Below are 16,566 nucleotides of genomic sequence, written 5' to 3' on the forward strand. Positions count from 1 at the left end.
GTTCAGCAGTGCGTGTTTGGCATAGTGTTAAGTTTCAGGTTACTTTGTGCTACAATGAAAGGCTGTGGTTTGTGAACGTGCACAGTTGCATCCAGTTCAGTTGGATAAAGCTTGAAAGAATGGTAGCAGGTATGGACAGATCTCTTGTCTTAATATGGAGAACAGAACACCAGCTTCTGGATTTCAGGGAATTCTCTCTATTTTTTTGTCGAGGTAAAATTAAAAGCATATGGAAAGAATATATATGACTTATGAAATGGGAATGTAGGAACTCATCCTAATAATATTCAGTTAGACTTTGATAAGGTTTTTTATTATTTACAGAGGATATGCTACTTTCTGCAATTATCAGCAGAAAGAAGACTAACATCACAATAGCTCCTAATTTTTTAAGTTTTGGCTTTCTACCTGGCATTAAAAAAGAGTGCATTAGCAATTTTCTGCCTATGATATATACTTATTCACAAAAATAAGTGCAGTTTGTGAAGAACTGCAGAAAAAGGCAGTTTTATTTTATGGAAACAGTAGTCGATCTGCCTGAAGCAGCTTCCATCACTGGAGTTTTTGTTCTCCCCTTAACATCTGAAATAGTCTATTCATTTTAAACTTTCAAGCACTGAAACTGTAGTTTTAAGTATCATAGTTGGCGTTCTCATGTTGGAAGTGTTTTGAACTCTGAGTTAGTTGGCAGTTTGCTTGCTATCCTTTTTCCTTTTGTGGTACATCTAGATATTTTAAAAAAAATATGGAAGGACAGGTTGGCTTCCTGACAGGGTTTTGATGGAAAATTTCCTTAAGTTTATTTGGCTTTACATTTTTAGCCCAGAGACTTTACCATAGGCAACCAGTGTACAAAGTGCTTCTAATGGCAGCTCTACATTTAGCTGTCAGCACAATGGTATAATCTGCAAACCTTCAGCTTGCCTTAAAAAAGGGAAAAATGCTTTTTTTCACTTGGATCCTGAAGGGAGGCGGCATATTGGTGAGATCAACGTACCAGTAAAGAGTTCCGGATTATTTTTGTTGGAAAGTACCATTAAGGCTGTGGTGTCAAGGTTTCAAAAACGGCTGGTTTAGCTGTCAGTCATCATTCTTACAACTCTGTGGGGGCTGCCTGTGATCATTCAGGTCATTCAGAAGAGCCACTCTGGCTTTTTTAATCTTCTGAGGCTTGTGCTGTTCCCTTGAGGGGGGAGGAGGGTGTCAGCTGAAGGGGACCCATCTGCCATTGAGATCTCTAGTCCTGCCTGGCTTGCACTGCATTGTCCCCTACCTGGTGTGCCCTCCCTGAACACAGTGCTAGCAGGTATTGGCAGTAATGCTGGCAGAACCACTGTGCTGCAAGACTGTGTGGCGACAGGGAAAAAAATGGTTGAGCTGTGAAAGGTAGGCTGTTGATTTGAGAGTCTAAAAGAAGTACAGGTTTTTGTAGGTGCAGAAGAGACACAGCATTGTGAGTCAGGTTAGACAGGAGAAGAGAGTGTAGTTTTTGTGGACAATAGTAGTAGTCTGTGAAAGGAATACCTAAGAGGGAAGAGGCAGTGACAGCGATGTTTAGTTCATACAGGTCAGATTTTACTATGCTGGAGAACCAAATATCCAAATTAAAATACAGCAGAATTTGGACTTTTAGCAGCAGTGAGAATGGTAATTTTCTATACTGGTTCAGGAGTTTGACTGTAATTACAATTCTGAAAACTCTGTAGTACCTAGAAGTATTTTGTTGTTATTATTTGTTTGAATATGAAAAAAAAAAGAGAGGGAAAATAGTTGCATTTTTCACCTCATAGTAGAGGAAAAGAATGGTTGGTAAAGCTAGTTAAAAAAGAAGGTCTGACATGTTCAGCTGTGCGCACAAAGCTTACCAAATTACAAGAAATTTTACACATAGTAATGGTATGCTACTCAATTTCGTTTAATTTTTTTACTTCCCACCTAAAATCTTGAGTTACGTGTATTCTGAGTTCACATGGTTTACTGTCTGACATATGACAGCACATTTTTCTTGAGTCATATTTTTGAGATTTCCCCTGCAACCATAAGGATAAGAAATATGTGTTAAAATGAAAGATGAGAATATAGTGTCATGTATTGACTTCAGGAGTTGGAACTTTAAGAAAGACATAATGTCTCACATTTCCATGATGAAATATTTCAATAGGCAACAGAAAATGAGAAGAAGTTAAAAAGTAAAATGATAAAGGGAATAATAGGAAATACAGAATGGAGTGTCCTGTATATATTATAAAAGATTGATAAATCATCAGGGTTCAAAATTACTTTTATATGCTGTATTTTTCTGTTGCTTAGTTTACCATATGAAAATGTCTTTTGCATAAAGATTACAATCAGACAGGCTCAACTAAAGGGCAGCCCTCCAACTTTCATAGCTCTGTTTGCAATTTTACTAATTTTTGGGACAGACGCTCAGTGGTCTCCTTGCGAGGTCTAATCATTCAGCTTTGTATGAGGCTTTCAATATTGCTTTATTCTTTACTTGAAAATAGGTCTTAGTCATCCTAAAAGAAAATGTTTTGTTTTCAAAGGCTTGCACTTCTGCTTGCTTAATCAAAACAGCTTACTGTTATTAATCAGGATTTCTTTTATTTAGCTAGAATATGAAAAACAAAGAGGAATTACATCCATATCATGCTCCAGGATTATCCCAAAGCATGAGGGTCCATTTCAGGAAGCAGGGTGACATGCTGAAGGGCAAACAGACACTTGGGTTCCCTGTGGGCCAGCAGTGACAGGCAGCAGATTCTGACCCTGGCAGGATCAGGCCATTCAGTGTGGTGCTGATGTGGGGCTGACGGTAAAACCACAGGCTGCTTCCTGATTAGATTTTAATTTATCGTTTATTATAAACATTTTCAGTAAAAGGAGGTGCTGTACCTTTAAGTAGCACATGCTGTCTAACCATCAACAGGCATCTTTTGCAAGCTGCTTTAGCCTGTTTCTCCAATCATGCCTGCCTAAGTCAATACCGCATTGCCAAACCTCCTCGTGCATTAAAGGTTACCGTTTAGCTTGTTCCATGAATCACAGCAGATGCATAACTTGGCAGTGACCACTTCTGTCCCTCCCCTTCTTTGCTTTATACTAACTACAGCCCCCCAGCTCCTTGCTGGCTGAGCCCCCTCCCCCAGCAGGGAGAAGTCATTACATGAAGAGATCAACTTACCAGTTGTCTTCAGAGCAGTGGCTGAGAGCAAAGCTCCTGGTCGTACAGTGAGTGCGATAGAAAGGGGGAGAGGGAGAAAGTCGTACCTAGAAGAACTGAGGTCTGTGAGACTGAGACACGAGTGCATCTGCTAGCTGTTAGTACTTGGCAGAGGGTTTTCTCCTCCAGGGTAGCTCTAACTTTGGGTAATAATGTTTGTCAGCTACCTGATACTAACGCTGCTCTGCTTTCAAACAGCAGTGTTAGCAAGACCTGGGGGTGAGGTAAGCAAAGTATAACGTCTTGTCAAAAATTCTCTTGTCAGACTTGTATTTTCTGATTCTATAGGATGGCGAGTTGTGAATGATTTTTATGTTGCTAGACATTTTAGAGTTGCATTGTTTGCTTCATGTGTAAGAAGCTATTGTTTTGGTTTGGTTTAGGTTTTGGGGTTTGTTTTGGTTTTGGCTGTTTGGAGTTTTTTGCAAGAGCCTGTAGGTACTAAGGGGAAGTATTTTGAAAGTTAGCTTCTTTTGATTTGCTATACAATATGCTTTCTGTGTGAGATGACTAATCTGTGAATTTTTCTTGACTAACATACAGAGAAATACGATACTCGTTGCAGCAGTAGATGGTAGTGTTCTGCTCAGATTTTCTACAAAAAAGCGTGTATGATTCAAAAAGTTATTACAAAGGATATTTTGAAGATGTGAGCATGTAAAAACTCCATGCTCTATTAGTTTAATAACATTTTTTTTGTGCAGATATATGTAATGTTTAGCATTTGGCAGGGCAGAAATAACTTTATTTATAAAAAAGTATGTCATATCATTAAACAGGGACTTTATGCATTCTTAGTATGAGAAAAATAAATTTAATAGAACAGCTCTTGCTATGCTCTAAAAAGTTGCCACTTGATTGCGAAGAGCAGTTTTCTAGATTTTTGTTCTGATCTGAGCAGTTTTTGTTAAGTTCTTATTCTGTACCAAGGCAGAACATTTCAGCTACTCATTTGTCATTTAGGAAATAATTCATCAAGCATGGTACAAATATTGAAACAAAATATTCGATCTAATGAAGTTACCAGCAGAAAGCATATTTGATACTCACTCTTCTTAGCTCTGAGATGTGATGTATCGTTACGCGTTTTAAAGAAATCATTGGATAGTTGTGTTCCGTAATATGCTTTCCTTCAGTAAATCTTATGAAAAAAATGATTCTGCTTTAAAGTTTTGTCTTTTGTTAGTCCTGTCTTAAGTTTATATAGTCTAATAAAGTCCAGAGCAATTACTTTCACTGGTAAAAGCAAGTGGAAGTGAACTGGAAAAAACATCATCTTGTGATGTGTGGTTGACACTCTTGCTCGTATTCTAGATATAAACAGTATTTTGCTGTCAAGGTGTTATAAAAAGAGAAGTTGTAATGGTTTTAATTCAAGAAAATGTCTCATAATTAAATCTTGTGCTGACTTTGATTTAATTAAATCAGAGAAAAGTTTTCAGCAGAGGCTCAGGGAATGTAAACGGATTGGTGATGAGGGCAACCGGAGGCTGATCATTGCCCTCTAGTTGTCACTGAAGTTTTAAACTTCCTGGTTGATTGTTACTGAGCACAGAAAATGGTAAGTCGACTCTACCTTGTTCAAACTGAGGGACCTTAAAATGTGTGGTGGCTCATATGGAAAATATTTCAGTTGCCACTGCATGCACATGTGGTCTTCAGAGATCCATATAAAGAACAAATCTAGAGCAGCAGCAGTGTTGCCTGCCAATTATCCTCGTTAGCAAGTAAAATAAAAGCAATGCTATGTTCTTACCTGGAAATGAATGTCTGCAGTAAAAGTGCAATGTGGAATGTTTTAGCACTGTGATCCATATGCCAACTACTTTAAACTGTACTGTTCCTAGTTTTTCAGCAGACAGAGTATGGACAATGGCCTATTACTTTATCAGTGAATCTTAATTTGTGGGTTTTACTGGGTAGTGAGAAATTTTCTCCTTTATTATGTTCACATGGCTAATTTTGAAAATTATGTAATAAAAAATATACTGTGTCTGCTATTATTAACAAAGTAATTATTTTTCCTGTATGGTAAGAGACCACCTGATAATCTTGTGCATTTCCCTGCTCCAGCTGCAGAACCTTGGCTACATAAATATTATTTCTTTATGAAATCACTCGGTAAAGATTTTTCCCATGCTGGGCAGACAGTGAATTGAAGACAGGGAAAATAAAGGAGAAACCATTTTTAAATGGAACTTGTATTGTAGTTTTGTTCTCCTTTGAACTGTTCTCTTTACTTCTCTGACTATTTTAATTGACTTCTTGTATGTTGGGGGTTTTTTTGTGTCAGTTTGTGATAGATTGTGAAGTGAATGGGAGGTTGCTTTTCTTGCCAGCTTGCTCAGTCTGTATTTTAATGCTGCAGAACTTTGACCATTCAAGCAATAGAAAATTACAAAAATCCAACTGTTAACATTTTTACCCTTGTAATTCTTAAGGAACCCCTAACACTTGTTCTAATGTGTGCATAATTATGTTCTGCTTTTCATTTGTTGAGTTAAGGAATTACTTGGCATGAAGTCAGTGAAACTGCATTGCATCACTTTTCCATTCAGGAGGGAAATAAAATTGTATAGCTTTGCAACTTACACCACATTTGCAGTGGCCAAGACCAAAATTTTTTTGTGTGTGCTTCTTTAGAAATGAGTGTGACTCTCTTCATCCATAGGTGGAAGCTCTAGCTGATACCTCCTTCCAGGACCAACCAGAGTTCAGTTTCCTTCTCCCTGGAATGTCCAGGAGCAGTTGTCCCCATTGATAGGCTGTGCTGCTTTCTTCTGTGACTGAGAAAGAGCTAAGTTAGCATCGGATGGGAAACCTGTGTTGAGGAATTAGAAAGTAAAGATGAAGCAGGGTAAACATATGAGATACTATGCAGCATGCATGAGGCCTGAACTTCTAATTTCAAAACAATGCTTAACCAAGATTTCGTCCTTCCGACTTCTAATCTGGTGGTTTGTAGTAATCTCTAGCATGAAAATTATTGGTTTGATTAGATACACTGGGCTTGAGAAATACTTGAGTCAATAGAGAATCTTCTGAGGAACAGCCTATCTGTATTTTCAAGTCTTCCTAACTGTATCATCAATCTTCAGTCTTTGTCAAGCATTGAATACTGTTTTCTCAGTATACTTGATAGATATTTGTATTTTGAGAAAAGAACTTCACCTTCCTTGAGATTTTAATAGTTTCACTGAAATCTCTTCCCATTGTAGTAGCTTCTGTAATCTTGTTCACCGTGACCTTGAATCAGTGCGATCAGCACGACTTTGGGTCAGAGCAGGTGTCAGTGAGGCTATGCAAATGTACTAAAGTAGGCAGCCTGGCCTGCTCAGCAAAAAAGCAAAATCAAATTGTACCATTTTTAATTTTGTTAGTATGGTTTTCTATTAGCATTAAAAAAAAAATCAGTCTAGCTGAAGAAATATGTGGACAAAGGGAACTAAGCCTCACAGGTAACTTAACTATTGAGTTGATCTGTATTTTGATGTGGCAAGTAATAATCCTAAAAATACATATGTGACTTAACACAGAACTTTTAACAATTTAAATGAATTGGAACCGGTTTATAAAATTTAAATGCAATTCTTTTCAATTCTTCAGTAGTGTTTGTTCAGCTAACATGGTATTTTGCTACAGTTAATATAGTAAATGAAAGCATTTGTAGAAGCAAAATTTTTATTGAAGTATATAGATACTATTTAGTTTTAAGAATATCTGAATACCAGATACTGCTTAACTTTCTTCATAAAGCAGTTAACGCTAAGCATAGAATATACTAAACAACACCCTTAAAGTTTATTTAAATATATTTTTATTGAAAATGCTGTGTTTACTCAATCACAGATGTGAAATACTTCCTTTTGAATTTTGGGCACAAAGAGCTCTATCTGCTAAAATAAGTAAGGGAGTCTAAGCAGCTTTGAGTCTTAATCTTGGTATACTACAGAATCTTCTGGTTCTAGTTTGTGGCTTATGGGCTGGTGCCTGGAACGGTTTTTTACACAGTGTCCCAACTTGCAAGACTGGGAACAAATATGTAGAAATGCAGAGGAGCTCTCTTGTCATTAGCTCTCATTAATTTCTACCTGTGTAGTGACCATCCTCTCTGCAATATGTAACTTGGCCACGGGAATCAGAGAAGCAAACTGAACTTGTCAACATTTTAAAAATTCCCTCAGTTCTGAACAGGTACAGGTGTCATAATTACCAGGAAACAACACATTGGAACCTTTTGATTTGGTTCAGATATTTATCCAAACTTTGCATTCAGAGACAAGGTTCACTTTCTGTCCAAAAGAAAAAATGCTAATAAGTTACATGAAAATTAATACTTTTAACACTGTCTTTGTAGGTAAACTGACTTCATTTATGCCTAGAAAAAAGATCATTTTGGTTTCAGAAGAGACAAAAAAAGGTTTCTATTAGACCTGAACCATTTCTCATGTTCTTGATTATTATCTTGTATACCTTGTTAAAATCTGTGATTCTGATTTTAAGCTTGAAGTTGTGCTTTTGCTCCTAAACTTTGTGTGTGTGTATATACACATGCATATATATGTATAGAATTAATTCAGTACTCTACTGGGCTGTGGAGGAAAAACCTTGATAGGGCATTTAAAAAATATCTTTAGGATATGGTAGCCCTATGTAGAATGCCTACCTGCCTGCCTAATCTGTTTCTGAGTTTATGTGGGGAGTACAGCTCATCCCAGTGTTGTGATTTATTTCCATGTTGTATGATGGGAATGAAGCTTTCCCTTGCAGATCTCAGATATAGACTGCTTAAGCAAGAGGGGAAAAAAAAAAACCCACAACAAACAGCTTGAGGTCATGGCCCTTTTGACATGATTTCTTGGCCAATATTTTTCTTGTTAAGGAAGAACTCTCTTCTGAGTTGTTGGAGTAAAGTTTCTGACCTTCGTCAGCTGAGTCTTCTGGTGTTACATGGTGAAACCATGTGTGGCAAATGGTGTGTACTTATGAAAAGGCGTGAGGAGGCAGATCACAGAACAGTAGGCTGATGCCATTTCAGTACACTTCTGTGGAAGGACAGTGTGGAGAATGAACATGACATTACTTACACTTCATAACTGCTAATGAGCTTCATTTATTACATTCAGCATTCCCATCTGCAAGCCAAGATTAGTAAGACTTCCATTGATTCTTCTGAGAAACTGATATGTCACCTTGACTATATTTTCCCATAAAACATCAACTTCAGCTCTTCTGCTTATGAAGCATTAGAATGTTTGAGAGACTTTGTAGACTGGTAACTAGGACATATTGAACCATTTATTTATTTAGCATGCATAAAGTAAAGTTATTTGGATTTACTTTAAAATCACGCTATTCTGAGTTAGAAAAAGCAGATGGTAATTTACATACGGCAGTACTTGCTGACATCACCAGTAGAATATCTGAAAGTGAGACATGCCATAGTTGAAAAATAATCCTGTCAAGTAAATATCCACAGACATAGCCAATTATAAGAATATGCTCTGTATTGCTCTTGCTGTAAGTACTACAGAACAGGTTTATTTGACCTCTGGCATTCTTACCTCACTCTTCTGGGTTTTATTGTCTGTCTTAACTGCAGTATTAGTAACACAACCCTATTTTAGTTTTAAAACTTTGATGTAAACTTAGTGTGTTAGGAAGTTCTGTTTAAAGTTAGTTACATTCTAGCAAAATTTCTCAACATATATTCCAGTTTTCTTCTCAAGATATCTGTAGGGCTTTTAGTTCTTCCTATACTGTGTGTTCTTGCCTATTCTTGTGGTAAAGACAGGACTGAAATATTAGCAGAGTGGTGTGTACTGGCAAATTCTGTAAGGATCCTTCCTTCAGAGCACTCAGATCATAGGCCTAGATCCAAACCTTTTTGACTTTGGGCTCTGGTTCAGGCTATGCTGAGCTTCTTGTTCCATGCTATAAACAGCTAAAAGACAGATTGAGGACTACAGTAATTCCCACAGTAATTACAGCATCATGCTCTGTCCCACCACGGTTAAGCTAAATTCATTAAGTCATTACTGAAAAAATGGTTATGTGTGATGGATGAGCTAATTTGTTTCTTAGACATGGTTCATAGACCATTTTCTGGAAGGCTGTCTTAGAAACTTGTTGGATTACTCTTTAGATAGACGTATGTTTTAAAGAATTTACCATTAATTTTACACCTGGAAATACTATTTTACCTAGAAACTAAGAGTTAAAAAAATGCTTTCTTTGTCATATTTCATTATCAGTATCAGTTCTCTTGATTTACTTGCCTTTTTTCCCCCTCCCATCCCCCATTTCTGCTTTTTGAAGTAATAATTCACTGAAGGTTGAATGCTAATGAATGTATTTTAATCACTGAAATGTAAATGCTTTTTCTTCTGGCATGGTAAGTTTCTCTTGGTTTTCTTAGAATTTAACATTTGTTCCAAACATGCTGAGTATATAAATGGAGCAGTGAATTAGAAGAAGGGTAGTTTATATTAGGATGTATTGAAAGGTATTCACGAACAACAGAAAGGCGGGAATAAAAATCTAGTAAGTAAAATAACTCACTGTAATTGTTTTTAAATCATAACAGGCTCCAAATTTTTTTAAAGTGCTGTGATGTATAATAGGGCACAAGAATGTGTTTCAAGACTCATAAAATGTTTAATTAAAAGAATGGCAGTTCTTGTAAACTCCTGGTGGTTGCCTTTAAGTAATATCACTTCTTAAAACACTTCCACCCCACCACCACCCACCTCCCAGCATCTGAGATTATCTTTCATTTTATGTGCAGCACCATTACGTTCTGCATGTGCATGATGTACACATTTTAAGGAAACTAGCTGATTAATAGAATTAGCCAGCCTCTTGGCACCAGGGCCATTTAAGAAATCAGAGCTGGCACACAAGAGGCTATGTTAAGTAACTAACCAAATGCCCTGCTGTTAAAGTTAAGACTATAATTTTGCCACAAGCTTTCCAGCATATGCATTGCTGTCGGTGGGTTGCTAGTAGTGTTTACGGAGCTGTGGCTCAGAGCCTGACTCAAGAGTTGGAGGAAATGATGCAGTCAAGAACATAAAGCAAATTTTCGCTTTGTGGTTGAAAGCCAGTGGATAGAAGAGGGCTAATATATGTGACACATCCTTATCCTTACTTGATCTGTAGCTTTCTGGATTGTTCCTTCCTTATCACTTATTCATGGCTGCTGAAAGGACAGTAGCAGGGATCAAACATCATCTACTGGTGTGTTTAAGAACCCAAAGGCATCAACACAGCAATTACATTACTGACAGCAGCTATGTTGCTTCTCTTTAAAGAGCCTTTCTAAATTAGACACATGAAAGTGGAGCATGACAGAGTATTAAATTAAAAGTTTGCCTGTGTATGTGATTGCCTGAAGCTGTTGACCTCTTTCTTCATGGGTTACAGGTATTATTTTCCCAGCATGTGGGTTTTGAGGAAGGTTTTATCAAGAGTCAAGTTTTTGACAAATTTCCACTCCCACCTATTTGGCAGACACAGGAGAGTGAGGTGAATTAGGAGTCAATAAATTAATCCTCCAACCATAACTGCTTTTTGACTGCAGCGTAGTGTTTGCTTCAGTTTGTTATGAGATTTCTTCCTAAAATATCACAGTGGTGGAAATAAATGCTTTAAAATTTTTTACTGAAAGGAAGATTCCTTTTGTTGTTAAAATATGTTAGTCAGACACTATTTCTTTCATAAAAAATTAAGAAGGTTTTTTAGAACTGTTTTTTGAAAGTATGGCAATTATTAGGTAAGCCATCACAGGTAAAGGGCAACAGAGCAGTAGAAAGATTTGTATTCTAATACAAGATAGCCTTGTTGCTCTTTGGAAGCTGAAATTTTAGAAACAATGGCAAAAACATGTGGAAATGTTGTATTTTAATCCCAAACAATTAATAGACTTACCATGAGAAATTGCCCCTCTAAGGAAAGATTCACAAAGCCCAGCCACCCAGGCTACTGGGGACAGAGGCACAAGCCCCATGCAGCGATTAGGGTTAGGATTCAGAAAGCCACAAAGGCCAGAGGTGCAGGGACACTGGGGTTGGACAAGGCAAGCCAAGGGGAGCATGGCACTGCACCAACATTTCTAATCCACACATTTATTATCTTTCTCTTAATATAATAATTTTAGTATACTTTTGAAACAAGTTTTAAGTAACTGTTGCAGAGACTAGAAAAACACATTCAGCACATGGTGGACATATTAACATCTGTACATGAGCAGAGCATTTGAAACACGTGTTGGGCTTTTGCTTGTAAGTACTTGAAAACTGAGATTTATTTAGTGCTTGAATGAGCAGGTGATAGTGAAGTATTCTAGCCAGGGGCACCAACTGTTTTGATGTTAGCTATGAGCCAATATCCTCTAGAAAAGCACAAGAACACAGAATAACTATATAAATTACTTTTCTTACTTCCTCATTAAATGAAAAACAATGAAATCAAATGGTAGAAGCATGTTATTTGAGCCCATCTATTGAACTGAAGACAATTTTTGAAGCATTTACTTATGTATCCAGCACAGGCTTTCTTGGTGCTGTGCAAGAACCAGAAAAGGGTAAGCAATAGAGGCATTGTAGCCCCACGCCAGTAAGGATAGCACACACATGCCCTGCTCATGAGTAGCGAGGTCGGGGTTGGACAAAGGAAATGGGTTCAAGTTGCACCAGTGGAGGTTTAGATTAGGTAGTAGAAGACATTTCTTCACTGAAAGGGTAATTAAATGCTGGAATAAGTTGCCCAGGGAGGTGGTATAATCACCAACTCTGGAGGTGTGTAAAAGATGTATAGATGTGGTGCTTGGGGACATGGTTTAAGCACTGGGCTTGGTAGTGTAGTGTTAGTAGGTGGTAGAGTTAGATTATGGTTGGACTCTGTGATCTTGAAGGTCTTTTCCAACCAGAACAATTATATGATTCTGTGGGTGCATCTGATGGTGCTTGGAAGAACAATGCAATTCCAGAGAAACCAGTAATTAAGAATGATCAACATAAGAAGCAGATTTTCTCAGCTTCAAAGCAAAATGATCATCAACTCCCCCATCAGACCATTCTGATAGTTGAAGAAAATAGCTGGTGCAACCGGCCCTCTTAGTGTGGCTACTGGGGATTACCTCTGCTAAGACCAGATCAGCAGAACTGGGTTGTGTCCTGCCTTTTCTTTCTGAGTGGCCACCACTTCTAATAGTAGGAGTGACAACTAATGTTATGATGGTTTATTTTTAATGGTAGATATAAGCTTCTAACTACATAAAAATTGGTTAATAACTAAGCAAAGTCAAGCTTAGGGCTCAAATAAAGGTAAACAATCATAATAACTTATTCAGAAGAAATTAGAAATTAGAAAGATTAGTAGTCTTATTTTTAGATGTACTAACATCTCTTCACATAGCTGTGTCAATACTGAGAGGCTTTAAAGGAACATTAGTCTCAGTGAGAATCAGGCCAGGAATCAAGTAGATTTCTGATTTCTTCTTTATTCTTGCTCCTAACAAGCTACCTAAATATTTTAAAGGTGATAATAAGTGTCATTTGTTAAGCATGGGTTTTTTCAGTCCATCATTTTCACTTTAGTAGTGAATACATTGAGTAATCAGGACAATTTTCATTTTGTCATTCTCACTTCAGTAGATTCTGCTTGTGAAATAAGAATTGTCTACTTCTTTTATTTTCCACAAGGCAGTTTTAGGAAAGAAGAATCAGTAAAAATCTGTTTACAAGACAAGATAGTGTACTGAAAAAAGTAGGAGGTGCTTGGAAAAATCAAAGTCAATATTGTGGTGCACACAAGTCCATTAGTCCTTGGAAAGAATGACAGTTGATGTAGCTCCAGCCATATATGTTCATTTTAAGAACTGATGGAGAGCAGATGAGATCAAAAGTTCATAGAACTTCCACATCCCCCTGTGAAGGCTAAGGAGTTCATTCTTGGGTAACAACATTATGTTGCTAGAAAATGCTGATACTTCTGCTTCAAGTCAGAAGGGAATTTCTAATTTATCATAGACAGTTTGGCAAAATTTCAGAAAGTAAGAAGTGAACACTAGTGCTTAAAACATTGTTTGCTTAAGAGAATTTGGCCATGGATCTAAAGGAAAGTAAGGAAATTACCTGAAAAACAATCAGCCTTGCGGAAACTATTGGAGACTTCATTAGGGACACATTGTAGGAAAGCAACGGTGGAGGATCGGCATTGGAAATGCCAAGGTGAAGTCTCAGCTCTGATGAAGGTGAAAGCCAAATTGTCACTGATTATGTCTTGTGTCCAGTCAGAATCTCCCCAGGAGCAACTTCTGCCCATTATCCCTTGTTCTTTTCTATGTCACTCCTTGTAAATAGGGAATCTCCATCTTCTTGGTACCCACCCTTTAAATACTGGAACACTGTAATAAGGTCTCCCCGAAGCCTTCTTCTCCAGGCTGAACAAACTCAGTTTTCTCAGCCTCTCCTCTTATGGCAGATCCTCCAGCCCTCTGATCATCCTTGTGGCCTTTCTCTGGACCTTCTCCAGCCTGTCTGTATGAAGTCTTGTGTATGGCTTCAGAGGGCTTGTAATAGATGAATTCTCAGGCCAAGTGGAGGACCAAAAGTGCTATTTTCCAGTTTTGTGTTTAAGAAAAATGGAAGTATGTCATTATGTCCTAGAAATTTGTGATATTACGGCAGTTATTACAGGATTATCCCAGTTGTCCCTTTATGGATTTTTTTTAACCTTTAAATTTTTTTTTTCTGTCTTAAGTACAAAGGATGTTTACATTTATGGGTAAAGCTTGTGTCAGTGTTGTGATCATTTTCCTGGTAGGAATCATGACCAAAAATCCTGTTTGGTAATCATGACAGTTTATGCTAACTAGTGAAGATTAGAATTTCTAACCTTTCAACATCAACTGTGATGAAAAATGAAACAATGTGCCAGTTAAATTTTGGTAGCCCTTTATCAGACGTGCCCTGATCAGCAAAGTACTTGAACATGTTCACAGTTTAAAGCATGTGAGAAGTTCTCTGTTGACTTTTTCTGACTGAGAGTGCTAGCAGGATTACTTTCTACTACATAGTCTTTGGTTATCAAAACCTATGGTGCCTATCTCAGATATATAGGTAAGCCATAAATTTTTTCAGTGTATTGAAAACTGTTTAGATTTCAAAACTTCCCACTGACTAGTTCCTTTTCTGCCATATATTTCTTTTCTTGCCTTTACTTGACTTAGGAAGTAGGAAACTTCAGGTAGTGTCTACAGCTACATCAGTATCACAGAACTACTGCTCAGCTTTTCCTTAGTAAATTCTGCTTCATGAGAATCTTAAGGCAGGTTGCTTTACCTGGTTGACCTTACCTATTTCATCTATTAAACAAGGATAATACTAAATTGTTGGAATGTAGAATGCCAACAGTGAAAGCTGTATGTCAAGACATTCTTAAAATTATTTTCAAGTCCTACATGCCACTCTCTTCTGTAACATTCTATGCACCTTGCCAAACTAACCTTCACCTGGGAATCCTAAGGTAACATGAGGGAGTCCCAAGCCACAGGGCAGCATCAAAGTGTCCACAAATAGTCTTAAAAATTGCTGGTGTCACTAATCCCTTATTAGATATAATGAGGCCCTAAAATTTCTTGTTGAATTGCCTTCATTAACCTGAGTCCTGGGTAACTTGGAGAGGCAGATTTTAAATCTTTGTTAACATAGCAAGAAAGGTTATTAGAGGTTAATCCCTGAAGCATGACATTTTTTTAATACAGCTATAAATTTATTTGTGTATGTTAAAATACAAATGGTTTAGAGTTCAGCCCTTACAGTCTGTCTGGAGCTTAACTCAATGCACAATTGTGGCAGATTTCCAGATAGTGGTTGTGCCAGGCTACAGAGTTGGTTCCCCTGTAGTGGTGAAGCTGAAACCATCTGACTCCACATACTTGAAGCCAGTTTATTGTTAAATTGGCAGCAGTTGCCATCAGGCTTCAGTTGTAAGAAAATTCTTTATTGCCTAGAAGTTTCCCTTTCAGCAAAGGACACTTAGAAGACCATAAAACTGTCTGAGTCTTTCTAAGATCTATCATGGCAACCTGGTAGAACAGGATCTATTTTTCATCTGAAGATTTCATGGTTTCCAGTTCTGGTGAAGGCTGAAGTAATAATATTTATTTGTCCCCTGACTTGTTTCCTGGTTCTGTAAGCTTTATCCATTATGAAATGTGCTGGCCTGTGACAGCAACGTGGAGACTTTGAGTTCTTATGGTTTTAAAACAGGTGGAGACATAGCTGATGGCAATATCTGCTGCTGCATAGTTCAGCACTCTTGCCAAAAAGAAAAGGAGAAAATTGCCACAGAGGTTTAAACTCACTCTTTGTGTAGTGGCACAAATTGATACCCTCTTTCCATGTTTATCTCCCTGGTAAAATTCATCCTCACTGCTTTTCTATATGATAACTGTGCATGCTGATCCATTTGCAGGACCATCTGACTTTACAAATTCTGTGGTTTTGGCAACCTTCACCCAGATGTTTTTAGGCAACTACAGCAGTGGCACCAACAGATTATGACACCTGGCTTCCTTCCAAAATGGGAAGTCAATGTGTGTGTTAGGTTCTTTCAGATGAACCTGAGGGAGAGAATCCCTTCTGTTCCTGTTGCTAGAAAATATTAAGGGTACAAAGATGACAGATTTCTTTTTTTACTGAAAACAACTTTTTGTGTGAAAGAAAGCATCTAAGCCTGTCTTATGGATTGGAACTTTTCTGGAAATACAGTTTTGCATCCAGTTGCATCTATATTTTTCCCTCTTATGTAGAATTAGTTTGGATTTTGATTAAAAATTGTATTTGGATGGGAAACCTGAAGTTTTTCTCTCCTGCAAGCCAGGCAGGACATGCAGTCGGAATAGTGTGGGAAGTGAAGGCAATCAGATGGTAGCTCTGAGGTTTTGGAGGGTGTGAACACTCACTGACTAATCATAAGACTTAGGATTTTAGTGCAGGCAAGTCTTCCATGTAACTTCTTGATATTTGGAATGCAGGTTTTGTGGACTCTCCCTTACAGTAATTCCTTCTTGCCTTCCACAGGCTTCTTTTTCTGAAGTCCAGCAACAGCTTTTCTCCTCCATGATTCTCTCCCCAGGTAGGCTTACAAATCCAGATACAAAGAGGCCTGCTGGGGAGGAACAAAAGAATAAATAAACAAAAATATGGTTTAAGTTTTTAGGCCTTAAATGTTACAGAGATCTTTTTTCTTAAGTAACCTTATTTCTGTATCTAGTGGAGTAAGATGGCATACGGTTCTGTGACAGTGCTGGGACAGTTGAAAGAATGGTGTAGGGA

At 37.6% G+C, this 16,566-nt stretch overlaps 1 protein-coding gene across 2 annotated transcripts in view; it reads left to right on the forward strand.

The window, feature by feature from the left end:
- The window catches only part of THSD4 (thrombospondin, type I, domain containing 4), a 230,732-nt gene that overhangs the window by 128,767 nt on the left and 85,399 nt on the right, over nucleotides 1-16,566 (forward strand). Inside the window, exon 1 of one of the 2 annotated variants that reach the window (XM_009994406.1) lies at nucleotides 3,376-3,447. The exons of the other annotated variant lie outside the window; for it this stretch is intronic. Within the exon in view, the coding sequence (XP_009992708.1) occupies nucleotides 3,376-3,447 (72 nt within the window). Of the gene's footprint in view, nucleotides 1-3,375; nucleotides 3,448-16,566 lie in introns of those variants that run through there. 2 annotated transcript variants of the gene reach the window in all.

This window comes from Chaetura pelagica, unplaced genomic scaffold (assembly GCF_000747805.2).
Source record: "Chaetura pelagica isolate M959 unplaced genomic scaffold, ChaPel_1.0 scaffold222, whole genome shotgun sequence".
Lineage (NCBI taxonomy): Eukaryota > Metazoa > Chordata > Aves > Apodiformes > Apodidae > Chaetura > Chaetura pelagica.